We start from the raw sequence: 27,922 nt of genomic DNA, 5'->3' as shown, positions 1-27,922 counted from the left end.
ACCAGGTCTCATTGAGTTGCAAAGGGCTTCACTAAGTAGGTGAGGCTGTCCTTGAACCACGATCCTCTGGTCTCAGCCTCCCGAATGCTGGGATTTAGAAGCGTGCGCCACCACGCCCGGCTTTATTGTTATTTTAGAGTGTACTTCTCTAAAAGGAAGTTCACTGTAAGGCAGTATGCCTTTTTATGTTTCCACCAGCCTCAAACACCTCACGTTTCCTGTGTCCCTTGGTCACACCATCTAGATTTTTGTAAATACTCTCTATGGTGTTTGCACAGCAGCAACAAAACTGCTTGATGAAGCAGTTCTCAGAATGTATCCCCGTTGTTAGGTGGTGCGTGCCCATGTTGGAGAGCAGCAGGAATCACATGCTAACACTGCACAGTTACATGAATCAGCTCTGAATGTGAAGTCAGGCCTTTGCTTGCTGACCAGCTCATAATTGTGCCAACGGAAATCCAAACTCTTTTTCACTGACTCTTAAAATTGCTTAGGCTTCCTTGCTTTTTGTTAAAATAATTCTAAATTCCAGTCTTATGCCTGCCAGGAAGCGCCATGGCCTGTGCTGCCATCTTGACTCCTGGGTTGTTCCGAGGCTCTGCGGGAGCTATCTGCACTCGGGCTGCTGCTTCAAAGTTGGTGCCCACTGCTCTGCGCCACCTCGCTCTAAGCAGGTGAGTCGAAACCTTCAGTGTCAGCTGAGGTTGATTTTTCAAGAGGCCTGACCTGCTAATGGCTGTGGGAGACAGTCGACTTCCGAAAGAGGCAGCATCGTGGTTTAGATATGCCACTGGCAGATCATTAAACTTCAGTTAGGTGTGCAGATTTTCACTGATCATTTTGTAGGATCCATAATATTATGTTGTAGTTTGGATAGCTATGATATTAGAAGAGAAACTAATTGCATTATTTTATGAGGGTAATAATAACATAATTTTACTTTTTAATTAAAGCATAATGAAATCAAAAAGGAAAGCTGATCACTTGGAGAGAACTTCGAGTGTCATTCGCCAGGAGGTTGGTATCTTTGGGGCATGATAAGTTTTTCTGACCGGACAGTTTGAACACAATTATGACTCTTGGGGAAGGCATTAAATGAGGTTGGTTTCTTTGAAGATAGAGGAAATTTGTTATTTTTCTGTCTTGAAATTTTCTGAGCCATGCATATGATAACTAATTTGAAAAGATGACAGAGTACTTAAAGTTTTCTTTAAACTTGAAATGATTGGGATGATGATGATGACGACGATGACGATTTTGGTGGTACTGGGGGTGGAACACAGAGGCTTTCTACCTCCAGGTTATACTCCCAGACCTATTTTATATTTTATTTGAAAACAGGGTCTCACTAAGTTGCTGAGAGCTTCACTAAGTGGCTGAGGCTGGCTTTGAATCTGTGTGATCCTCCTGTCTCAGCCTCCCAAGTGCTGGGATTACAAGCGTGCGCCGCCACACAAGCGTGCGCCGCCATGCCCAGCTGGTTTGATATTTGATGGCAGGAGTATAGCAGCATGTGAGAGCTATCCTCACAGGCATATGTTTAGGGTTATATTTTAGAAATAGAACTCCTAGAGCCTACATTTTATGAATGGCTTATCTTTTCTTTTTCTTTCTTTTTTTGGTACCATGTCTCAAAGTCCTTGTTCATCCCTACTTTAGAACCACTCCCTATTTCATCAAGGGAGAAAGCACTAACATCTGAGAGAGGATGGTGGACGGGCTCTTGCCACCCTCCCCATGTTCAGAGCTTTCCCACCACATCCAGACTGTAGAAAGCTAACCCACCACCCGAAGGGGTGTCAAGGGCTGGGAATTAAAGGATCCTCGCCCTTTACCTCAGTGAGTAGCTGCATTTCTCATTTAAAAATATAAATCTGATATTTTATTCTGCTTTTTAGAGTGTTTCTCACATATTCAGATATATTTAGCTTAGTGTTAAAGTCTGTTTAAGCACATAGTTTAAAAATTATGTTTTATACACTCTACAAATATCAGAAATTGTATTGCCTTAGGAGTTTAATTTTATGCATTAAAAGAAAGACATAATGTAAAGGTGTATTGTTTAGGTCCTACTTTAAAGACTAATTCTACTTTGAGAAAATTGCTTTGAGACTGAGGGTGATATGTTTTGTTGATTCAGCTTTAAGATGATTTTTTTAGAAGTCTGTAAAATCAGTTCAGCAAAGAAAGTTTATGGGTGTGTGGGAAAATATATTTTCCCATTGAAAATAAATCTGAAAACACTTTGTTCAACATACAAAAATGCTGATTCTACAAATGTGAGGCTTGTTAGGATTTATTTTTAAGAAGTAAAAAGCTTGCCAGTTGTGAAGTTGTTTATTTAACATGCTTGGATTGTCCTCTTCCCTGTTGAATTTTGAAGCAGGTAGATAAATTAGAGCACGTGTTGGCAAACTTTCTGTAAAGGGCCAGATAGCAAATATCCTCGCTGTGGGCTAACTACTACACTCTGCCATTGTCCTGAAAACAAATTGGTGTGACTATGTTTCAAAAAACTTTATTTACCAAAAACACTCAGATTTGGCCTATAGGAGGTGCAGTCCCTAGTCCCAGAATTTGCATAATCATTTCAGGATTTCCAGGACAAAATTATTGGGACTTTGGGTGTTATTTTGAGCCAAGTTTAGGACAAATAAAATGTAAACCCTAATAGTTTGATTGAAAAGTTGAGAATTTTAGTGCCCCAAAATGAAGGAATTGCAGGGTTAAAATTCAAGTCACGTGCCGGGTGTGGTGGCGCACGCTTGTAATCCCTGCGCTTGGGAGGCAGAGACAGGAGGATCGCACTGGTTCCGAGCCAGCCTCGTTGGCTTAAGAGACCTTGTTTCCAAATAAAAAATATATAAAAAATAGGTCTGGGAGTGTAGCCTGGAGGTAGAAGGGCTTCCAGGAACCCCATTACCACCAAAGGAAAAAAAAAATTCAAGTCGTGTTACTACCTTGAAGGAAGAATTTTCCAATTGCAGTTCTTCTCTTTGGTTTCTTTCCACTCTTTCAAACAGAATGAGAACTGGGAAGAGATGAGAGGAATTGGAGAAAGCTAATGGTCTTTGGGGGCCACCCCTCCAGAGGGTGCTTGGGCATAGAACATAGGGGCTTGCTCTTGGACCAGGTGAAGTGAACAGACCTTCAAGTTGGGTCATAACAGAATGAACTAGTTTTTCATAGTCATCATATCATTTGCTCTTCACTTCAAGTCCACGAGGCAGCCTAATGATAGGAAATCACCTGCATTTTATAGAAGAGGAGATGACTTAGGGCTTCTCTCAGGGACAGAGGGAAGCTTCAGCTCAGAATATGTAGGCCAGCGGACCCTGTGGCCACTCTCCACTCTGGGAGTGGTTAGAGAATGGAACAGTCACTCGCTTAGAAATGACCTTTCATCGCTGGCATTGTGTCCCTCTGGAAACTCATAGAATGGCTATTGTATGGGATTTGTGCTTCTTACCTGGGCCTGTAAATATAGCCAGTCTGAGGTCATGCTGATGCAGGAAACTGGGCTCTGAATTGAAGGACGTTTGATTGTATTAGAGTTTACGTTTTTCTCTTAAGGACCAAAGAATAAGTAGTCTGGGTAAGCTTAGAAATGTCAAGGAGATAAGAGTAGAAATATTGTAAAGCTGTAAGAATTGTTCAGGCAGCTGGAGGGGTCATTCTGTAATTGGCCTCTGCAGAGGATTGGCCCACTGAGCAAGATGTATTCTACACTTGGATTTGACAAGCCAGTTTGGCAATGAAAGAATTTTTAAAAATTAATCCCTGTGTGTTCATTCATTCACTTGGAAATATGCTAGAGCCCGGGGCAGGTGCTGGGCATTGACAATGCTAGACAAGCCCTTGCCCCCAGATTTCAGTTACACTTTGATCTAAAGAAGCTGATTTTGTTCACATAATTGATTTTGGGAAAGTGTTTTTTTTTACACCGTACTGGTTTGTTTTTAGAAGCCTGTGGGTCACTCTACAATCGCTTAGGTATATTTTTGCCTTTTGTTAGCAAAGCATTTAATTGTACAATAGATTGGCACTTGATTGTCACAGCTGCCCTGGCAGGGAGCTGTCGGGTCCTTATTCCTATTTCATGATGAGGAATTTATGACCCAGCTATTTAGATTAGATGATCCTGTTTCTTACTTTGCCCAAGATACTCTTGTTCCTAGAGTAATTATCACTAGCACTTCCTTTTACTCTCAAACTCTCCTGTCTTGAATGATATTCAAATTGTATTGATGGCCTGAGTTTTAAAACTCTGTGTTAACTGGGCATAAGAAAGGGGGAGTCATGGATGGTTCATTGGTCAGTTAATCAAGCCAGGACTGGGATCCCGTGGTTCCCGTGCAGATCTTCACGTGCTCACAGTCTGCTTGGCTTGTGGTTCTGCTGAGGTGTGGCCTTGAGTGGTTGGGCTGCCAAGCTGGTCAGTGGACTATTATAATTCTCTGCTAGTCATCATCTGTGCTTTTTAAATTTTATATTATTATTATTATTATTATTATTATTATTATTATTATTATTTGGTGGTACTGGGGTTCCTGGAAACTCTCTACCTCCAGGCTACACTCCCAGACCTATATTTATACTTTTTAATTTGGAAATAGGGTATCTTAAGCCAGCGCGGCTGGCTTTGAACCTGCACGATCCTCCTGTCTCCGCCTCCCAAGTACAGGGATTACAAGCGTGTGCCACCACGCCCGGCTCATCTGTGCTTTTTAAGGAGACTGGATGGTCTTCTCCAATGTGAGGAAGGGGGATAGCTTTTAATATGCTTTATTTCTCGGGAGTTGTATGCTGAATTTGCTTTATCGTAACTTGATGGTCAGAGAACATTTTAGAGATTATCCAGCCTGGGATGAACAGCCCCTGGCACCCCCAGCCTCACCACTGTGTGTGAGAATGACAGGCAGAGGGTGCTGGAGAGGCCTTGGCACCCACCACTGGGACATTGTTGTAGAGGCTGCAGGGAGTCTGGGCTGCAGGATCTTGGATAAACTCCCAGGAAATGACAGGCAGGTGGTTGGTTGCCGGCCTGTGACTGCCAGTTGTGTTAGCTCACTCTGCTGTGAGTTGAAGCCTGTAAAGGAAATAGAGGCTCCTTGGGGGACACAGCTTGGTAGCCCTATATCCAGTGTCCAACACAGTGCTGGCATACCTAGACCCTTGATGTCGGTGAGGATTAATCCCATACTAGCCGTTTATCCACACTGCCTTGAATGGGTCACTTTGTAAAGTAGGAACTGTGGTACTATCCATTTCAAGAGATGAACTTATGGTGTGCATATAGTCTGTGTAGTATCCAGAGAGAAACCATGGAAAAGCAGTTTCCTGTACTGCTGCTGCTTACAGCCCAGACCTAACTGGGTGGTGTTGAAAGTGTAGTGGTGGTGCTTTTCACCCATACACTTTTGGTCAATAAATTAGGGAATCTAGGCGTTAAGATTCCCTTCTTTTTCCCCCTAAGGGACCCAGTCAAGTGAAAAGAATTTTATTATAAATTCAGCAGACATATGTTGTGTGCCCGCCAGGTGCCCAGCGCCACTCTAGGTGCGTGAGTCAGCCAAGGCCCCTGCTGTACGTGGAGCCTCATTATGTGAAATAACCAGAGAATGTCAGGCAGACACACACTGAGAAGGAAATGAAACAGGTCATGGGAGGCAAGGGTGGCTGGGAGCAGGGATGCTATTTGAAATCTGTGTTTAACGTTTAAGCTGAGAAAAAAAAAGGAGCCATCCATGAGCATACTGTTCTCCCAGGTGGACTGTCAGGAGCCAGGGTTTTGAGACAGGAATGAGCTTGGCATGGTCAGAGGAGAGTAGGGATGAGAGGAGGCAGACAGGAGCCAGTTGTAGAAGTTACTATGAGTTTGGATAAAGGCTTGGGGTTTGATTCTCAGGGTGATGGAAGGTTTTAAGTAGGGAAATGAGGGCTTTCATTTTAAGTGGGTCCTTCATTTGCTTGGTTGAGAACTGGGTTTGTTGTGCCTTGATACCAGGTTGGAAGCTGTTGGCATAGTCCTAGGAGAGGTGCTGGTGGTAGTGGTGGGCTGGAGAGCAAGAAATGGAGCCAGGACAGGATCGGCTCGTGGGTGTCACAGACAGGGATGGGGTGGCAGCCAGTGAGAGAAGAAACCAAGGTGGTTTTGAATCTAGATAATGATGTGAAGATGGTGGCAAGTATTTGCTAAATGGAGAAAAAACATGTTTGAAGAAAATGAAAATAAACTCATCTTGTTTGAGAATAATCTGGGAATGGGAGCAGGGAGGAAGCAGGTGGAGTTACAGATGAAACAAGTTAGTCACACGCTTTAGCAGTTCATATCAACTGATGAACCCGGGTCATCAGTACATGGGGGTGCTTTATACTATTTTCACTACTTTTTATATGAATTTACAATTTTCCATAATAAAGCTTGGTGTCATGGCTCATGCTTGTAATCCCAGAATTTGGGAAGTTGAAACCAAGAGGACCACAAGCTCGGGAACAGCCTCAGCAACATAGTAAGACTCTCAGCAAACCAGTGAGACCCTGTTTAAAAAACAAAAAATAAAAAGGGCTGAGGATATAGGTTGGAAGTAGAATGTCTCAGGTTTCAATCCATAATACCACCACCCCCAAATAAAAGTTTCCATAATAATAAAAGTGGAGAAAATTTGGAAGGAAAAATAGTTCTTTGTTGAATATATAAAATTTGAAATGGAAATTCAAGTAGGCAGTTTTGATTCACTTTTGGAAATTAAGCCAGGCAGGGACTGAGGAAGAGGGCTTGGGACTCAGCCCTGGGTGTGTCAGCAATTAGAGGCAGTAAAGAGGCTGGGGCAGGAAGGAAATAGCAGTGCTGCTGAAGCCAGAGAAAAGTGTTTTAAGCCAGGAGTGGCCAGCTCTGCGAACTCGTGCTGGGAGACCCTCCCTGACTTGCCAGGGTGGGTAGAGGGTGACCAGAAGCCCTGGCTTTCGTACACTGCCGGGTGAAGCCTGGCTGGACTGGCTTGGAGAGGGCATGCGAGGTGACAGGAGAGGTTACACGTGTGTAACGTGTGTCCATGTGCATGGGAGCAGGATAGGGTGACAGTGGGCGAAAGGAGAGCTTTGCTTTGTTGTAATTTTGAAAAATGGCAAAACACAAATGTGGAATCTGATCTCTGCTTTGCCACCTAATAGCTGCGAGACCCCAGTTTTCTCATATGTAAAATGGGGATGAGAATAGCTGCCTTCCAGGTGTTTGTGAAGATTGAGAGAATGCATGTAGAAGATTTAGCACACATCTGCCACTATTTAAATGTTTCTGGATCTTGGTATCCTCATTGGTAAAGTAACATAACTATTTTCAATACTATCTCGTTTTCTTCAATTCTGAAATTCTCTGAGCTCTAATTATATTTTTATTTTAAGTTATCTCAAAATTTTAAACCAAAAAATGAATAAATAGAAGTGAACAGTGGCAGCCCGCTAGGTTTCCAGAGACCTGTTTCCTGTGCAGAGACTCTTGCATGAGCAGTAACATCAAAATACCCTACATAAATCAGCTTTTTAAATAGATGTGGTGGAATTTCCTTTTAGATCCTGATTCTGTTAAAGCATTAAAGATGTGTACCAGTAAAAGTTGGCAGAAGTGTTGTTATTTCATTGAACAGGAGAAGAGTCTAAATGTTATTTTATGGAAACCTTCATTTCCTGCCATGTGTTTTAACTTAGGACGTGGGTAGTTAAAGTTTCAGTTGTGAAATCCTTTGATCCATTAAGTATAAGAGCAAGTACAAATGATAAAGCATAATTTCTCCATTATGTTTTACTTATTCAATAAAAGTAAAGAAGGAATGGCATATATAGTTATAGACCCAAATTATGTGAACTAGCTTCCGAATAAAATAAGTATGTGGGCTTTGAAAAGATTTTGTTACTGTTTTTAATCCACATTGCTAGAAATCTTTAGTGTATATTTGCACTAAGAAAATGCAGTAGTAAGAGGGAGACATTTCTTTAGAAATCATAAATTATGCAAGGTATTTCGTGTTCCATTTGTAGCTGCTTTGTCAGATTATTAGGATGAATAGCAGTAGGTACATTGCTATTTGTATTGATACCAAAGGACACTGCATCTGGGAGAAATTTTGGTTATAGACACTATCTAAGTAAAAATATGACTCAATGGAAAAGATTGCTTTCGCTGGGCGTGGTGGCGCACGCTTGTAATCCCCGCGCTTGGGAGGCGGAGACAGGAGGATCGCGCAGGTTTGATTCCAGCTGTGCTGGCGTAAGAGACCCTCTTTCCAAAAAATAAAATAGGTCTGGGTATGTAGCCCAGAGGTAAAAGGGCTTCCAGGAACCCCAGTTCCACCAAAAAGAAAAGAAAAGATTGCTTTCTTTCTTCATTAAGTTTTTGTATTTTGATATTGAAAACCAGTGATTTTATTTTATATAGTCTGTCACTTGATTGTAAAGCATTCTCAAGTGTTTAGCTAAAATTCCTCTCCCCCCCAAAAAAAAATTATGAATATAAGTGTCTCTGGTACCAGGTCACTCTCTTGGATGTGTTTAAAGCTTATACATGTCTGGTTTTGTTAGTGAATCCAGCAGATCCAAGTCAAGCTGTTAGAAATGAATTAAAATTTAATTCATTTCTATTTATTTTAATTAAATTAATTCATTGTATGGACACTTACTGAACCCTACTGTGTGTTGGTGGTTGTTACCCATGGGGAATGTAGATGTAGGCCTAGAATTGACAGAAAAGTAATGAGTTGTCAGCATTGGGGGAGGCAGTGGAAGGCCTTGGGAGTGCTGAGGGCCTCAGCTGGAGGGATGAGGGACAGCTCCCATTGTGAAGTGGGGAAGGACTAGGAGAGGAGGAGGAGGACCAGGCAGAGAGGCGGGCAGGAGGGCACCTAGAGAGTTCACTGTCAGCTCTTAGCCAAGAATGCTTCAGAAAGGAAAGTACCAGATTCACAAGGGATGAGAGGGTGGGAACTGAGGCTGGACGTTGAGTGTGGGTTTTCATGAAGACATTGGCAAACCTGGGAGGGAGCTGCAGGAGAGCAGACCAGGAGAGCAGACACCTTGGTTAAGAAAAGCGTCAAGGAAAAGGGAAGGTTCTGTGTGTCGAGGAAGAGCTAGTCATTTCATTAGAGGAAGGGTTAAGGTGCAGTGCCCCAGACACCATACAGACAGGGAGGCTTTGCATTTTCAATTGCAAAATATAAGATAGATCGTACGCACGACTCAGGTCATCCCTGGGGGATGTGCAGTGCTTAGTCTATAAGGTCCTGTGCAGTAGCAATGAGTTCTAACATAGATTAACAAATGAATAAAGTATAATGTGGGATGTAAAACAAATTCTAATTAATGCAACAAAATCCATTAAAACATTTAGTAAGTACTTACTATGGCCAGCAGTGTTGTAAGCTTTCCTGCACATATGATTTCATGTAATCCTCCCAGCAAACCGGTGAGGTCCAGGTGTGACTGTTCTCTGGGGCTGGCTAACTTTGCCCAGAGTCACACAGCTGGTAAGTGGTGGAGCCAGGACCGAATGCCAGGCAGTGTAACCACCGAGCACATGCTGGTCAGAGTCATATTTTGCTGTTTCCTTTACTCTGTTGCTGAATTGCTTAGGACAAGCCAAGGGCATTACATTAACATGTCTGATGAAACAGGAAGGCACTAGAGAGAGGAAAATTGACCGTGAAGGCAAGGGCTTGATGGAGTAGTGTTTCACAGGGGAAGGTGGAACTGGGATCACAAGTGCTGGTAGAGGGACAAGCACTTGGAAAATCACCATAACTAGCTCCAGAGAGCAGTAGAAGAGGGGACTGGCAATGATACAGAGACAGACAGACAGACAGACAGACAGACAGACATGCGCAAGAAGTTTGGCAGGAGAAAGAGAAGGTGGGTGATATTTTAGGAGCTATTTTGAGGTGGCAAGAGAGATAACCATTTGTCATGAGAACAGTTTGGTGGAGTTTTAAAAATGATGGTCTCCTGCTGGTTAGACCTAGTGAATCTATTGGAGAAAAGCACCAGAATAAGCTAGCATTAGGATCGAAGGCTCATTGGCCGCACCAGTTTCCCAGAGCACCATTGGTGGAGCTGAAGCAGCTGTCCAAGGACGGGATTGCATTTTGTTCAGCTGCTACTGATTTGGTTTGCTGCTGCAGGTGGTTGGACAGAAGGAGGAGGTTGAGTTGTTGAGTTCCTCTTGTGACAATTAACCAGGTTTAAGGGAGGAAGAGAAACACAAAACAGAAAAAAAGTGAATAAAGGAAGTCGAGACAGCTTTAATTTGAGGGCATGGACAGCACATGATAGTTCATGAGTTGGTCAGTTCTGTATAGTTTTTAGAAACATGTCAGATTAGTGCTTCTCAAACTGTCTATAGGGAAGGACTATCTGATGTTCTTGTTTTAAGGTTGTGAACTGTTTATATTTAGTGAAGTACAATACATGGAAATTAAAAACACTAAGCACAAACCCAAGTTTTAAAGTCACACAGTTACTCTAGAAAATTGCTTAAAAAAAGGTTGTAAATGCTTTTAATAGCTAAAATTAGCTTGTCACAGACTCCTTATATACTAAGAAGCAGCAGTGAGCCTCAAAGTTTTGCCAGATTCTAATGGAGAGTTCAGACGTCAGGCAAGATTGCGTATAGGTTGCAATCCCAGAGTGCCTGACCCAGGTGCGGGTACCTGGTACTCATCATATACGTTCTAGTTAAACCGCCTCTGTAAGATATTACTTTTGTGTGTGTGAGTGTGGTACTGGGGATTGAACCCAGGGGCATTCTACCTCTGAGTTATATCCTCAGCCCTTTTTTAATTCTTTATTTTGAAACAAATAAAGTTCTTTATTTTGAAAATAAGTTGTGGAGGGCCTCATTAAGAAGCTGAGACTGGCCACAAACCTGTGGTCCTCCTGTCTCAGCCTCCCAAGTACTGGGATTATAAGCATGCCCCCCCACACCAGGCTCAGAGATGGCTTTTGTATGAAGAATAAGATTAGTATTATAGCAAGCCTATAAAAGAAGTTAATTGATACTTATTTTCCTGATGGTGTGGGCAGAACCAAAGCAGCGTGTGCTTTGCCGTGTTTGGTAATTTTCAAAAACCACATTGGAGCCAGGTATGGTGGCACATGTTTGTAATCTTAGTACTTGGAAGGCTGAGACGGGAGAATCACAGGTCCATGGCCAGCCTTAGCTACTTAGTGAGGCCTTCCACACCTTAGTGATCCTGTTTCAAAAATAAAGAATGAAATAGGGCTAAGGGTATAGTTCGAAGGTAGAATGCCCCTGGGTTCAATCCCCAGTACCACAAACAACAACAACAAAAACACATCACCAGTACCACAAACAAACAACAACAAAAACACATCGCTGTAGATTTCAGAACCTTAGTTCCCAGGAAGCCCGTGGTCCCGTGGTGTGTGCGCACTCACCCGAGCCGCAGTTCATTTTGACTTAGGTGGTAGCAGCAGCTAAGGTGTGTGGAGCTACCAGCGAGTCACCGTCAGTGAAGAGTCTACGCTTGCTGATCACCGATAAAGACTTTTCCTTTAAAGCTGGCCAGTGGTAAGTGGCTTTTCTTTTTTCCAAGGATGTATATTTTAAAGGGTGCCACCAGCTAGAAGGGATTATCTTTTCTTCTGGAAAGAACTTCTGTGGCTAGCTGTTCCCCCGAGGGAGAGGGATTCTAGGTCATTTCCATTCATGGCAAGCCTTTTTTGGCATGGAGAATCAACATTCCCTTTTTTTTTTTTTTTTTTTTTTTTTTAGCTTGGGCCCACTTCATTTTTGAGCCCATGGCCCCCTTTCAGTCATATATGAAAATTACTTTGTGTTTTCTAGTTCTGGTCCATGGAACTGACAGCTCTGATAATTGAGTACTGCAGGAATGCTTGCTAGGAGAATGGGCTTGAGTAATCTAATCTGCTTGAGTTATGTGTTGCTGGCAATTCATACATTTCTAAAAAGTAGTCTTGTTTATGTTTAATAAGAGTAGACAGCAGTCTGAAAAGAACAACTGGTTATGTCATTATAGGGGCTTACCATTTTCTTGACTAAATTCCTGTATCACTCATACCTTGTCTGGGTTGAGTTTAAATATTTTGCTATTAGCTGGGCACGTAGTGCACACTTGTAATCCCAGTACTTTGGGAGGCTGAGACAGGAAGATTGCGGTTGCAGGTTTGCAGCCAGCCTCAGCTACTTAGTGAGGCCCTCAGCACCTTAGTTAGACACTGTTTCAGAATCACAAATATTTTGCTTAACTTATTATTAGGATTCCCCAGTCTGGCCCAGCCCACACACAAAGTGTAAGTCTGTTCTTTTTGACTGTAAGGACTAATCAGTATGCTGACAAGCTAACAGCCCAGCTGTCCAGGCTGCCTCCGCATGGCCGCACTGAGCTGCGATTCAAGTTGAATTGTAAATAAAGCAACTTGTATTTCCCTAGGAAAGGTGTGTTTGTGTGTGTGTGTATTCTTTATTTAAATAAAGCATTCATTTCTAAATGAATTTCTGGTATGTCAGTCTTGATAGTATTTCTCAGGAGTCATTTGACTAATTTTGGCAGTCCATCTGGAAATGTGGTTTTGTTAGAAGGAGGATATGTGATAATAGCAAGTGTGATAATAGCAAGAGTTAGCAGTCTTGTGTTAATAGTTTGCCTTTGAATTTAGAACTAGAAAACAAGATGCTGATTGCAATAATTTGCGTTTGTGAAGCAATTTGCTGCAATCTTTGCACATGTTTGGTGGTACATATTAAATGCATATTGGCAGTTTTGGGGGTGGGCAACATATTTACCCTTCAAAAATGGTTTAGTAGTTATTACATTGAAAAGTGGAAACTTCAATTGTAATGATCTGTTTTTCCATGTTTCCCTTTTGTGGAGTGTTTTTTCTGTACACAGCATTGTCTCTGTGCCTTCAACTTTGAATTCTGCCAGTACTCAAGGCCCAGTCTCCTGGGTAGAAAAACCTTGTGCATTGGTTATACTGCTACCATCATGGTATGCCTCAAGTATATCAGCACTTGAAGACTACAGCTACCTGATTAAAACAAAAACAAAAACCCTCCTCATTCCATAGTGATATTATATATATGGGGAGAGAGAGAGAGAGAGAGAGAGAGAGATAGAGATAGAGATAGATAGATAAGGGGCCCCATTGTGATTTTAAAGGTAAAGTTTTTAGAGCTGATATTATATATCCCATCCCAATGAATGAACTTGATCTCTCACCGATATTGGGACTGGTTTTGCTATGTCCTTCACAGATTCTTGCTCCAAGGTCAGACCAGGTGTGGTCATTGGCTGGTTAGCAGTGACCCTTTTCCTGCTAGGTGTAAGTCAACAATCGTTCCCAGCCTGGACTCCTCTCCCCTTTTAAATGATTGCACATTCACCGTGGCCTTGATTGCATGGCTCTGGGGTTGTGCATTCCTTTGATGTCCGACTTTATAGTCACAGAATGACCATTTTGCTTAGGTTGGTGATACCCAACCATTCTGTGCTCTTGCTAGGATTGCTGTGAGCTCTGGGCTCTTCGATCAGCAGTTTGGTAGCGGCCTCCACGTGGCACTTTGGAGGGGGAAGGATTGGTAAGGACGTTGGGTTTGGATGCTGTGCAGTGTGTACAGTTTGGGTTATCTGAGTGGAGAGATGCCGGAGGTAAAGGACGGGATCGCTGCGGAGCTCATCTCCAGGCTCTGAGTTCTTGACAGAGGCCCTCTGACACCTGTCCACTCTCAGGAAGAGGCTTCAGGCCCAGCTCTAAGTTGAACGCTGTCCATAACTGACTAGCGCTTTGGCCACAGATTGCCACGTAGACTCCCTCAGCACAGACCAGAGGTAGTCCTCGGGGTCTCTTCCTGCATTCCTGTGTTCTTACCAGGTCAGGATCCAGTTCCAAGAGCTTTAGCGTTCCAGCCCAGAGAGGAACGTGCCCTAGAAACATTTCCCGTCCAAGCAGGGCTCCATCTCTTGCACTCTCCTCACCAGTAGGCTGGCCGCTTACTCAAGCGCTTGCTCTTTGGCGAGTCCTGCTCTAGGCCATGTCCAGGCCTCCTTCCTAGTTGTGGAAGGGCCTGGTACATCCTCTCAGGGCAGGAGTGTGCCACCAGCATCGTCATCCAGCCACAGTTTGCCTGCCTGCAGTGTGCTGGGGACTGGGGTGTCAGTGCAGGACGTGGGTATGTTGCTTTGCCACACACCTGGGCTCCTATGTTCTGCATGTACACAGTAGGTGCTTCAGTTCATGGCTCCCAGAGTGCTCCCAGAGATACCCAGCAAAGGATCTCTCTTAAAGGTGTGTGTTTAGAGCTTAATTCTTTCTTAAATAGATATTTTATGAAAAAAGTATTGAACATGTTTTCTTAAACTCATTTGGATAGAGCTTTTACTATAATTAGAATATTTTATATTTTAATTTAGGAATTCTTTTTTTCTAAAGGTAGCTTTCCAAAGTTATTTTAGAGAGTTGTTTCTTTCACTCATCTAAGAAAAAGAAATTTATCAGCATAGAGCAGCAGAGGGTGCTGTAATTCAGGAAATGAAGTGACTTGTTTATTTTTAAGCAAGGAAATAGTGGAAATACTGTATACCTGCTCTCTGATAGCATATAGCTTGATAACAAATGTGAACTATATACTGTTAAGTTTTTATGTGGTCTTAAATGGAATGGAAGTTAGTTAAAGTATTTTGGAAAAGCATCAATTGAAAATATTTAGAAACAGGCTAGGGGCCTTCCTGGAGCACTTCCAACCCAGAGCTGGTTTTTAAGATTACAAAAAAAAAAAAAAAAAAAAAGTGAATAGTGAATATTTAAGGCTTAATATTAGAGGAAAATATTTTTTGAAGATTTAAAGAAGTTTATTAGAAAGATAGAAATACAGAAAATAGAAATACAGCTCCATACCAGACTGGCATGAAGGGATGACTCGAAATGAATACACCTGAGGAAAATATATTTTAAGAGCATTTTGTATTTGTATTTTTCATGTAAATAGAAAAACAACTGGGGACAGATTATATTTTTTTGGTTTTTTGATAGCAGTGAAAGACCTAGAATGGATGTTTTAGTTTCTTAGGCATGAAGATTAAGCTTTTTTTTTTTTTTTTTTTTTTGTGGTATTGGGATTGAACCCAGGGACACTCTACCTCTGAGCTATACCCCCAGCTCTTTTTTATCAGCCCTTTTTATTTTTTGTTTTGAAACAGGGTCTCACTAGGTTTCTGAGGTTCTCACCAAGTTGCTGAGGCTATCCTCAAACCTGAGATCCTCCTGTCTCAGTATCTCAAGTACTAGGATTACAGGTGTGCACCACCATGCCCAGTCAGGATGAGCATTTTTTATGGTCTTAGGTTCTAATAAAAATTTCCTTCCTTGGTATAGGCTTAGGTATGTTGCATTTCCTATCATTCTCACCAAAAAATGGCTCTTCAAGCCAGATGTGGTGCTGCATGCTTGTAATCCCAGTACTTAAGAGGCTGAGACAGTAGGCTCACAGGTTAATGCAACTTAGTGAGGCCATCCACAACTTAGTGAGGCCCTGTTTCAAATTAAAAAATAAGGCTGAGAGTGTAGCTCAGAGGTAGAATGCCCCTGGGTTCAGTCCCTAGTACTCCCCTGCCCCAAAAACTTTTCCTACATGGCATAGAATTATTGAAGGGTTGAAACTTTTAAGAATTCTAGATTATAAGAGTGTGGTTAAAAAAAAAAAAAAACCTTCAGAACTCAGATCATGTCAGCCTATTTAAATTTGTCAAATACCAGCAAAGGAATTTGTTGCTTTTGTTCCTTTTTTGTACTTACAAAAAAACTTTTTTTTTTTTGTGGGTCTGGGGATGGAACTCAGGGGCATTCGACCTCCGAGCTACACCCCCTGCCCTATTTTTTTTTATTCTTTTATTTTGAAACCGGTCTCACTAAGTTGCAGTGGTCCTCACTAAGTAGCTGAGGCTGTCCGCGAACCGCAATCCTCCAGTCTCAGCCTCCCGAATGCTGGGGTTACAAGTGTGTGCCACCATGCCCGGCTCATAAAAAACATTTTATTGAGATATAATTTACATATAAAATTTGCTAACTTAAAGACTACAAATCACTGGGTTTTAGTATACTCAGAGTTGTTGCATCTATCAGCATAATCATATTTTAGGACTTTTTCATCATCCTACAAAGAAATCCTGTACCATACATACATTAATTCTCCATCTTCCTTCCCCATAGACAACTGTTGATCTACTTTCTTTCTCTATGGATTTTCCCATTCTGGACATTTCATATAAGTGGAGTGATACAGTACATGATCTTTGTGACTTTCTTTCCTGTCTTTTTTCACTTAATGATTGCCATTCTAGTTGGAGTTAGGTGAAATCTCAGGGTAGTTTTGATTTGCATCTCTGATTGCTAATGATGATGAGCATTTTTCATAGAGTTATTGGCCATTTGAATTTCTTCTTTTGTGAAGTGTCTATTTAGTTCACCAGTTTTTTTTATTGGGTTATTTGTCTTCTTAATGTTTTATTGTTTTCAGTGTTCAAATCTTACACTTGTTTTATTAAATATATTTCCAATTATTATTTTGTTAATGCTACTTTAAATGGACTTTTCCCCTAAATTTCACATGTGGATATTTTGCAGTTGATTTTTTGTATATTGATACTGTGTCCAGCCAAACTTTATTATTAGTTGTAATGTCTTTTTAGTGAATTTCTTTGGGATTTCTTTGTATGAGATGATCATCTCCATCTGAATGTTGTGTCTTTCTTGCTTGCTTGCTTTTGTTTGTTCTTTCTTTTTGTATGTGGTACTGAGGATTGAACCTAGGGCATTCTATCTCGGAGCTACACCCCTAGCCCTATTTTTTATTCTTTATTTTGAAACAAATTCTCAATAAGTTTTGGAGGGCCTCACTAAGTAGATGAAGCTGTCCGCAAACCTATGATCCTTCTGACTCAGCCTCTCAAGTACTGGGATTATAAGCATGTGCCACCACGCCTGGCCTGAATGCCTTATAATTTATTCTTTTGCTTCCTTTTTTTGGCTAGTACCTATGGAACAATATTAAGTAGGCATGCTAGTCTTGTTCCTGTTTTTAGGGAGGAAATTTGTTTATGCCCCTTATTAGGTTGAGGAAGTTCTCATTTATTCCTGGTTTCTGAATTGGTGTGTGTGTGTGTGTGTGTGTGTGTGTGTGTGTGTGTGTGTGTTTTATCAAATGCCTTTTCTGTACTTAGTAAGATGACCATTTAAGTTTTGTATTTTATTCTACTAAGTGGTATGATACTGATTTATTTTCAAAAGTTATACCAACCTTGTATTCCTGGAATTTTTATGTCTTTATCCAGAAGGGATCTTGGTCTGTAGTTTTGTTTTCTTTGGCTTTGGTTTCATGTTAATACTGGTCTTATAGAATGAATTGGAAAGTTTTATCTTGTGGTTTTAGAAGAATTTGTGAAGGTTTAGCATTAATTATTTTTTAAATGATTGGTAGAATTCAACCAGTGATGCCATCTGGACTTGAGCTTTTCTTTGTGGAAGTTTTAAAATTACTGATTTCATCCTTTGACTTCTTATGGGTCTGTTCAGATTTTGGGTTTCTTCTTGATTCATATTTGGTAGCTAGTCTTTTTGGAAAATACTTATATTTCATCTATAACTAATTTTTGGTATAAAGCTGTTCATAAAGTTTTTTTATAATCCTCCTTATTTTTGTAAAATTGTTGATGATGGCTTTTTATTCTTAATTTTAGTCGTTTATCTTTTATCCTTAGTTTAAAGTTTTGTCAGTTATGTCTTATTGCCTATATATTTTTTGTGGCCTGTATTTTAAATTGCTTAATTATTGACATTTATTTGCCTTTCATTTCAGGATTGATTTCTTTATACCAGGAGTCTCTGTGGTTGGTGGGTTTTCAATATGCTCTAGTCCCAGACTGTTAGAACAAGAGAGAGTGATAGAATTGGCAGTGAAATATGCAAACCACCCTCCTGCCCTCTGGATTCACAATAAGGTAAGCAAATACCTTTTTAAATTTGGCGATCTGGGCATCTTTTCCTCCCACAAAATTTGAATTCAGTTCCCTTGATCCACCTAATGATCTTGGTATTGATTTTAAAGGGTACATACTTGCACAGAGCTTCCCAGAATAGGTATAGAAGCAGAATCTTTTTGATGCATTAAATAGACTCGAAAGGATTGGAATTTGGAAATACTTTCTGGTTTTACCAAATAATATTAAGTAGAATATTGAATATTTTAGGATTACAATATTTTGCGTTTTATTTAAGTTTTGGAAAATTGGCTTTTTTGTATAAAAGGTAAGCCAAATTATTTTACTATAAACATTCTAAATAAGGGGAATTATTCTCTCTAGTATTTTGGGGAATCCATCTCTGATTACACTCTACTGGTGCCCAGAGATGAGTACAAAATCCATGGGGCTCTCCAACCCCTGAAGAAGCTTTACAAAGGATTTAGGGAGGGAATCCAAACTTAACTGTTGTTAATAGCACACGCTTCACCACAGGGCTCAACCCAAATCCTACATAGCTTGCTTGTCATAACAAAAATGAACCTAGGCCTGATAAGCTATGTATTATCTTAGTTTTTTACCTTGCCTCCTTTTCATTGCCACCCTCTTTCTTACTGGAGTATACCTTCTGTGTTTACCAACAGCCTTCATCCTGCTCTAGGCATTTTCTTATCTTTTAACAAACAGAAATATACCAGTACAAATATGGCCTCAAAAACTCAGCATTGTCTCCCTCTTTTCCTGTAAATCCTTGAGAGTCAACAAAGGAAAACAGAAAACACATACTCTAACTTTATTTTCAGCAGAACTTGGGAACACACTCCAATATATTTTTAAAAGTCGTGGGCAATTGTGTTTATGTAGGAGCCACATGGGAATAAGTAGTGGAAAAAGGCCAACAGTAGCAGATTTCATAGAGCACCAACAGGGTGGGACATACAAACTTGGCAAAAAAAAGTTTGGAAATAAGGTTGAATTCAGTGGTTATATAAATCCAACCTGGATACAGTCTTGTTTGGTTAGGAGACAGGATACAATGAAGAATCACATTGACAAGCCTTATTTTAAGATGCAATATGCTCTTGTAGTGGCCAAAGATAGTTTTTGTATTATAAAACCTAGCTAGCTTAAGATACTATCTTCTTCCTTCTTCTAATACAAAACTGTCTTGGAGATAGTTGTTCCCTGGAAAATTGTGGTTTATTTCAGTCTCATGAAAGAAATCAAAGAAGACATGAGTAAATATAGACACGCTGTATTCATGGATTGGGAGATTCAATGAGAACTGGGAGATTCACTCCTTAAATTGATTTATAGATTTAAGGTTTATATGGTAACAAAAGGACCTAAAATAGTTAAAAGAATTTTGAAAAGGAAGGCTAAAAGTTAGAAGAATCACATTACTCAAATTTAGGATTAAAGCAAGAAGAATCAAAATAGTGTGGTATTGGTAAAAGGATAGACATAGATAAATTGACAAGAATATAGAGTATAGAAATGGACTGACACACATATGTTTATTTAATTTTTACAAAGGTGCTAGGGATACTCCATGGAGAAAGGATAACTTTCTCAATTAATAGTACTGGAACAATTATACAACTGTGTATAAAAAAGACTGGCCTAAGCCTCATACTTTATATTCAAAATTAACTCAAAATGGGGTTGTAGATCTAAATATAAAACATGAAACTGTAGGAAATATTTGTAACTTGAGAGTTCTTAGACATGACACCAAAAGCAAGATCCATAAAAAAAAAGATATATAGCACTTGATCAGAATTAAAACCTTTTCTATAAGACTGTTAACAGAATTCCAAAAAATAACTTATAGACTTGGAGAAAATATTTACAAATCAAATAACCAACAAAGAACTTATATCTAGAATATATAAAGAATTCTCTAAAATCAACAGAAAGAAAACAAGCAAGGTAATTTTAAAATGGGCCGAGGAGTCAACAGAAACCACCACAGACGCAATACAGATGGTGAATAAACAATGAAAAGATGTCCAGCATCCTTATCACTGGGGGAGTGCAGATCAACACCATGTGCAGCGGGACATCGTAGCATCTTACTACAGTAGAATGACTAAAGTTGAAAATATTGGCAATACCCGGTGCTGGTGAGGATGTGGAACAACTGAAATTCTTTACCTTACTAGCAAGAATACAGAAGAGTATAGTCATTCTGGGAAACATGTGATAGTTTCATATAAAATTGAATATCACTTAAGAATATGACCCAGCAATAGCACTCCTGAGTATTTGTCCTAGAAAAATGAAGCTATGCTTATATAAAACCTAGCATGAGTGTTTATAGCAGTTCTACTCATAACTCTCAGAAACTAGAAACAATCCAGATGTCCCCCAACAGGTGAATGGATAAACTATGTTACACTCACTCTCTGGACTCAGCAGTCAAAGGGAGGATTGAAGCACAGGAGGCCTTGGGTGAATCTCAGAGGCATTGTTTTGAGTGAAGGAAGGCAGTTCCAAAAGGTCCCATGCTGTGTAATCTCATTTGTGTCACACGCGGGAAGACAAGAGTAGTGATGGGAAACAGATCAGTGCCAGGCAGAGGCTGGAGTGGGGAAGAACTGTTCTGTATCATGGTGGTTACGTATATCTGTGTTAAAATTCATAAAACTGTATACCAAAAGAAAGGTCATACAGTAAGTATTTTTTAATTTTTTTTTTTAAATCTGTAGGGGCAGAAAAATATATTCTTGTGCTATATTCTGTATGTCCTAGTGTTTGTTGAGGCTGGTCCCCAGGTGCTCTTGTGCCTTGGCATTTCTGTTGTAAATGTCCTCCGTCACCTTTGTCATTCCCCTCCAGCGTGGCCTCAGCTGTTTCATTCCTGTTTAAATTCTCTGTAGATTTTCAACCCTTTACTGTTCTCTGAATCTCTAAAATATGTCACTGGGGTAAAACTAGTAAGTTGTCCACATGCTCCTTGTCAGATTTAAACTGAGCATAGCCAGCTAGCCTGGCTCCTAGTGCCTTAGTGTGTGCTGTGGTGTGTGTGTGTGTGTGTGTGTGTGTGTGTGTGTGTGTGTGTGTGTCTGTCTGTCTGTCTGTCTGTCTCCCCCAACCCAATCCTGCAGTTGTCCTCAGCTTTCCACGTGGCCTGACCTGGTCCTGGTCCTGGTCCATGGCTCCCTGCTTGGTTTCATGCCTCATTGGCATTTCAGTGAAGGAACTTATTCTTAAAGGCTGTAGAAAATCCCAGAGTGGCATTGCCTGAGTGCACATCCTAATTGTGGTGCCTGCTCTCCTTTGCCCAGTGGGAGTTACAAACAGCCTTTATGAAGTCAGATTTTTCTTGGAACCATTTCCAGGTGGCTATTTTCCTCCTGAGGATTTGTCTTATTAAGCTATTAGAATGGACAATGGAGGCACGTGAGTTTCTGGGTGGCAGCAGGCTGCTCTGTGGGGACATGGGATAAAGTGCCATAAACGTCTTCCTTATTTTATCGGCTTTGGCTCAAGCTCCTGGCAGGGTAAAGGGTTCTGGACAGCTATCGTGTGCTCTGCTCCAGTTGCTATGGAAAGGTTGTTTATTTCACAAGTGGAAAATCTATACTCAGATTTGATACATTGCTATGTAATTGAAGGTAATGTCCTTTTACTTACTTACATATTATACTATGCAGTTTTTCGAATCTTGTGTTCTCTACCCTGGCAGTTTTTATTGATCAACAAAGAAAAAGGTGGATTTTGATTCTTCCCAGATACTAGCAAACCAGAAGATCTACTGAAGATTATTTTGTCACTAAAGAGAAGACAGGCTTCTTGGGTATTATCCTTCCCTGGGGCCATTGTCTTGCCAACTTTAGGGTTGAACACACTCTAGTTTCTAAAAACAATAAGCTATAATAACTTTCTTTGTTGTCATCACTAAGCATACCAAAGATGGCTGTTGGAGAAAATTATTTCTCTCTCATTTCTCATTCTCTTTTACTCTTAGATTCATATAGATAGAGCTGTGAACAGGCCAGTGAGAGAGGGATGGAGGAAGGGGCAGTCCTTTACCGTTACCAGACAGAGCTGCTTCTAAGAATTCCGTTTTCACGACTTGAAAAGGAGCATTTTTAAAGCACTTTGGTGCAGCCATTTCTAAATCTTAGTTATTCCTAACCGAATGCTTCCTGCTGCTAATTTCTTTTGTCAGAATGAAAACCCACTTACTATCATTCATGTAATAATCTCCTACATATTTAAAATAATTAAGTTCAGACATTTCCCTCCACCCACAGAGAAAGGATTTTCATTCATCTAACAGTCCTTTCAAAAAATGACCTATTTTGTGAATTTGGATAATTTTCACTTTTCTTAGATTTCTCTACATTTATATAAATTGTAGGGCCTCAAATTCCTGTCCAGAAGTAATTATTGTTCACTTAATATGCATGCTAAGTGTTTGGTCCCCAAAAACCATGTGACATGTTACTGCTTCTTAAGGAGTTCATTTAGTTGATTAATACCAGGAACATGTCATGAGACCAATACAATTCTCTTCTTTTGTGACAGCCACAGTGGGCCAGATACCCTCCATTTTTGTTTTCGTGTGTGTGTGTGTGTGTGTATTTGGTAGTGGATATTGAACCTAGGGGCATTTTACTTCCAAGCTAGCTATACCCCTAGTCCTTTTTAAATTTTTACTTTGAAACAGGCCCTCACTAAGTTGCTGAGAGTCTTACAAAGTTGAGACTGGCCGTAGATCTGCAATCCTCTTGTCTTAGTCTCCCAAGTACTGGGATTACAGGTTTGTGTCATTACATCTGGCTCCCAAATACACTTTTTTTTTTTTTGCTACTGAATATTGAGCCCAAGGGCATTCTACCTCTGCTCTAAACCCTAGCCCTACTTCATTTATTATTTTGAAATAGGGTCTAAGTTGCAAAGGGCCTGAGTTGCTAATGGCTGGCTACAAACCTGTGTAACCTTCCTGTCTCAGCCTCCTAAGTACTGGGGTTACAAGAGTGTGCTGCCACACCCAGCCCAAATACCATCTTCTATATAGCCTGATACCAACAGGGAGTTTTCACCCATTGTGTGCATTTGAGGCCCATAATCCTGAGTGGGCAGGGCAGCTGCTGTTAAAATTTTCAGGTGTAGTGGCAGAGCCACAGAGATGTTAAAGAACTTGCTGAATTTCATTGGTCTGTGATAAATTTCAGTCTTTTGACTCTTAGTGTGCTTTTCATCAAAAAGGACTCAAGCTGGGTGTGGTGGTGCACGCTTGTAATCCCAGTGCTTGGGAGGCTGAGACAGGATCGTACAGGTTCGAAGCCAGCCTCAGCTACTTAGTGAGGCTCTCAGCAACTTAGTGAGACCCTGTCTCCAAATAAAGTGTAAAATAGGTCAGGAGTATAGCCTGGAGGTAGAAAAGCCCCTGGGTTCCAACACCAATGCCACCAAAAAATAAAAATAAAAAAAAGGACTCTTTTTAAAATTTTTTTTTTTTTGTGGTACTGGGGTTCCTGGAAGCCCTTCTACCTCCGGGCTACACTCCCAGACCTATTTTATATTTTTGAAACAGGGTCTCTTACGCCAGCGCGGCTGGCCTCGAACCTGCGCGATCCTTCTGTCTCCGCCTCCCAAGCGCGGGGATTACAAGCGTGCGCCACCACTCCCGGCGCTAAAATTTTATTTTTGCGGGCCTGGGGATGGAACCCAGGGGCATTCTACCTTTGAGCTACACCCCCTGCCCTATTTTTTATTCTTTATTTTGGAACCGGGTCTCACTGAGTTGCAGAGGACCTCAGTAAGTAGCTGAGGCTGTCCGTGAACCGCGATCCTCCAGGTCTCAGCCTCCTGAATGCTGGGATTACAAGCATGCACCACCATGCCCGGCTAAAGAAGGACTCTTGACCCTGGCAGATCTAATGCCTCTTTTCTAGAACTAGCCTGAGATGAAATTCATGATTAATGGAACGAACATGTAAATTAAAAAAAAAAAAACTAATACAAAGTAGAAGTACAGGAAAGTGATTCATAAGTATAAGAATATATATTTCAATATATAAGTGCTTGGGCATATGTAAACTAGAAGATGGAGTGAGGCCGTCAGATGGGTTGTTCCTGAACAGATTTTGTAGCCTTGTGAACATGGCCTACAAATGCAGATGATACAGAGGTGTTGTGCATGTACAGAATACACAAGTCACCTTGAGAATGTTTTTCCAGAACAGTGAGCGTGCTTGGTAAGGTTTGAACACAACCAGGTACAAGCTACACAAAGTCAGGTTCTGGAAAGTTTAGACCAAATCATATCTGCTCATTAAAAGGCTTGGGCTTATTTGTGAATGTGTTAGGGTCTATTCTCGGGGTCATTACAATTGAGCTTTCACCTACCTGAATGGCCTGTGGGCCATTCAAAAGTTGTCGTCAGGACGTACATGTGTTGCATAGAGTGATATGGTGGCAAGCCATCTCCCACAAGGAGAAAGCGCTGACTTTTATCATTAGATGGTTTCTGTGCTATAAATACTCCTACAGTGGCTGATTTCAAACTACAAGTAGATACAGGCTCACAGAATTCCTTCAGATTTAACCATCCACTTAGTAGGAACCAGCTCCGAGACACTGCTAATTTTTGGAGATGTATGGCATCTCTAGCCCTGACTTTTAAAATCATTTGGGTTCCCTAAATTATTGTGCAAACAAAAAATGTTCCAAGTTTCCACATCATCTACCCCATCAGGGGCAGTATTGCCCTGCTGAGAACCGTTTTCGACTCTGGTGGTATTTTAGGTAAGTGGCCTCACCAAATAGCAGGTGCTTTACCTGGCTGGTCCGTGTGAGACTGGCTCCCAGTGTGACGTCTCTGGCTGCCTGTTGTATGAAGTAATGGTGCTGACCAGAGATTCAGAGCTGGTCTGGCTGTTCCTTGCCAGAAAGAAGCCCTGGTCCCCACATGTCACTGCCCTAGGCAGCCCGCATCAGGACGCTGGCCTCTCCTGCCCCCCTCACCTTGGCAGAGCTTGGAGCACTGCTCAGACCCGCCCTGCGGAGCGGTCCCTCGCCGAGCCGCTGCCGCGGTTGCCTCTTCACTACTGGTGAGAACAACAAATGGCAACTCACTGAAGCAGGTCTCCTTTTCTCAGTACTGGAGTGTATGTATGGTATGGATCACAAAGGCCAGGTAGCAAATGGCCTACATGGTGGGCGAGGGGAATCAATTCACAGGGCCCAGGAAAAATTTAAGAGCAAGCTACGAAAGTAGTCAAGCACTGATGAGACAGACCCAGCGGGTTTTGCTAAAGCAGAGCATTTGGAGTAAGTGCTGCGAAGGACTAAAGGATCTTTTCTTTCCTGCTTTAGTGTACACTCGACTCTGAAGTAGCTGTGAGAGTGGGTGGAGAGTTCTTCTTTGACCCTCAGCCTGCAGATGCCCCTAGAAACCTCGTGTTGATTGCAGGAGGAGTTGGAATTAACCCTCTGCTTTCCATCCTGCGGCACTCGGCAGATCTCCACCGAGATCTGGCAAACAAAGGAAGCGGATATGAGATAGGAACAGTGAAGCTGTTCTACAGTGCAAAGAACACCAGCGAGCTCTTGTTTAAGGTAAGGAGGGGCTAGGGTTTTATAGCTTGCTGTAAGCAGACTTGTATAGTGGTCTTAATTGCCAACACAAATGTCTCCTCTGGGTTCTGATTTCTCTGCAAAGGTCCAAAGAAAAGAGTTTGGCAAGGCTCGGTCAAACTCAGATGAGAATTAACCAACACATCTTTCTCAGGGAAGTCAAAATTGCTAATGTTGAGGAGGCTTCCAGTTAAGTGACAGGCTATCAGCACATTTTGATGAGCTGGAATCTGGAGGTTAGGTGAACAGAAAAAAAATCACTGTGGCCCTAGAATCCAGAAAGAGTCAAGACCTACAAGTGGGCTCCTGTGCCATCAGAGTAGATGAGATCTAGAGTTCGACCCAGCTGGCTGAGTGAAACCCCTGTCAGTTGCATCTGTTGAAACTGAGTACAATACTTGGAGAAGGCTTTCACTCCGGATTGGGAAGCAGCTGCAGGAATGAACAAAAGAACAGAAACAGTTAAAAGACGCAACTGTGGTCAGTGAAACTGCTTAATTGCCAATGCTTGAGAAAAAGGAAAAAGAAAAAACTCCCGGAGAGTTAGTAATGTGCTTGTTAGCATATTCAGATTTCAATTAAAGCCAAATAGCCCTCTGTACTCTGAATGCTATGGCCTGCTCGGCTGCAAACAATATCTCCCTAAGTAGAGAGCAAGAGCAGCAGACGTGTGCAGAATGGGAGCTGAGGTTCAGCGTCAATGGTTGTGCACATCTGTTTTGATTTTTTAAAAATTGTAGTGTGACCAAATGTGTTTGACATTCCAGAAAAATATCCTCGATTTAGTAAATGAATTTCCTGAGAAGATTGCATGCAGTTTGCATGTTACAAAACAGACTACACAAATCAGTGCAGAACTTAAACCATACATCACGGGTGAGTGCCCTAAAGATATTTGACTGTCCTCATACAGTTATTTGGTGGACATGCCAGTTGGTTGGGCATAGATGTTTTATTGTTGGGAGTTGCCTGCTGGGAATGTCACTAGAAGGGGAATTAAGAGATGATTCATCATGAAAAAATAAGGAAATACTTAGTTGAATTCACTTTTGCATTTCTTTTGCCCCAATTAAATTTTTACTTTTTACATTTTTTAGGAGGCCTATTTGCCATCACTATAGTGTGCACAAAAAAATTATATTCCATCCTTGGCTGGATGGATTCCATTTGCCATTAATGGTCATTGAAATTACTCATGTTTTCCCTTGTTTGGGAAGGATTTTTTATAAACAGTTCATTTACTCTGCTGAATACAGTTGTGCATCTCTACCAAAGTCCAGTAGGCTAGCTGCCCTCTCTGTAAGAGTCATGATTAGCTTCTCACTTGGCAACCATAGATGTAGGAACCCTGGAGACACACCAAGCTTGAGTTACTGCAAATAAATACTATTGCTGAATTGTGGATTAATCCTTCCTCATTTCAGTATACAAATACATCTGGCTTGATTTGATATTTATTCTGTTTTTTGGTAGAAGGAAGAATAACAGAGAAGGAGATAAAAGATCATATTTCAAAAGAAACTTTGTTCTACATTTGTGGCCCACCTCCAATGACAGACTTTTTCTCCGAGCAACTGGAAAACAACCATGTTCCCAAAGAACACATTTGCTTTGAGAAGTGGTGGTAGGGAGCAGCCAAAGATGCAACAGAGAAAGAAGTGAGACCACTCGAGAGTAAGAAATGGTCTTTTATATAATTTGTGGCCAGATGGATTTACCTCTACTCGAGTCGTCTTATTTTTTCAGGCTCTGAACTAAGTGACCAGCTGGAGAATAAAAGAAAAGCCAGCTGACAGACATGAACTGTTTCAGACTTCATTGATCAGACTGTTTCTTATTATATTGGTTTTCTTTCATTAATAACTATTACCTCATGGTGTACCATGAATTGGTCAATACAGATTTTTTAATTTGCCCTCAGGAAAGAAAGTGCACTTACATTTAATCATAGGAATTTGGGGTTTTGTGTGTGAGTGTAGATTATCTTTTAATTATTTGACAGCAATCTATATATCATGTATTCAATGAACTTAATTTAAATACATACTTAATGAGCCAGGCTTGATGGCACAAGTTTGTAATCCCAGCATTCAGGAGGCTCAGACCAGAGGATCGCGGTTTGCGGACAGCCTCAGCTACTTAGGCCCTCTGCAACTCAGTGAGACCCGGTTTCAAAATAAAGAATAAAAAATAGGGCAGGGGGTGTATCTCGGAGGTCAAATGCCTCTGGGTTCCATCCCCAGACCCACAAAAATAAATAAATAAATAAATAAATAAATCCTTAA

At 41.1% G+C, this 27,922-nt stretch overlaps 1 protein-coding gene across 2 annotated transcripts; it reads left to right on the top strand.

Annotated features, from left to right (window-relative positions):
- Nucleotides 1-555: 555 nt before the first annotated feature.
- On the top strand, nucleotides 556-27,265 carry OXNAD1 (oxidoreductase NAD binding domain containing 1; the record flags this gene model as incomplete). Of its 2 annotated transcripts, XM_080715031.1 has the most annotated exons (7): nucleotides 556-674; nucleotides 954-1,017; nucleotides 11,472-11,578; nucleotides 17,882-18,023; nucleotides 25,377-25,619; nucleotides 26,405-26,513; nucleotides 27,111-27,265. In XM_080715031.1, 7 exons carry the CDS (start codon nucleotides 556-558, stop codon nucleotides 27,263-27,265), a joined length of 939 nt encoding a protein of 312 aa, XP_080571157.1. The 2 variants fall into 2 exon arrangements, with proteins under 2 accessions (XP_080571157.1, XP_080571158.1); XM_080715032.1 differs by lacking the exons at nucleotides 556-674; nucleotides 954-1,017 and adding an exon at nucleotides 1,738-1,839.
- Between the last annotated feature and the right edge of the window lie 657 nt (nucleotides 27,266-27,922).

The sequence above is a fragment of the Muscardinus avellanarius genome (genome assembly GCF_963383645.1).
Source record: "Muscardinus avellanarius genome assembly, chromosome: 18".
Lineage (NCBI taxonomy): Eukaryota > Metazoa > Chordata > Mammalia > Rodentia > Gliridae > Muscardinus > Muscardinus avellanarius.
Note: the sequence above shows the minus strand (reverse complement) of the source record. Positions and strands in the feature narration are given on the sequence as shown.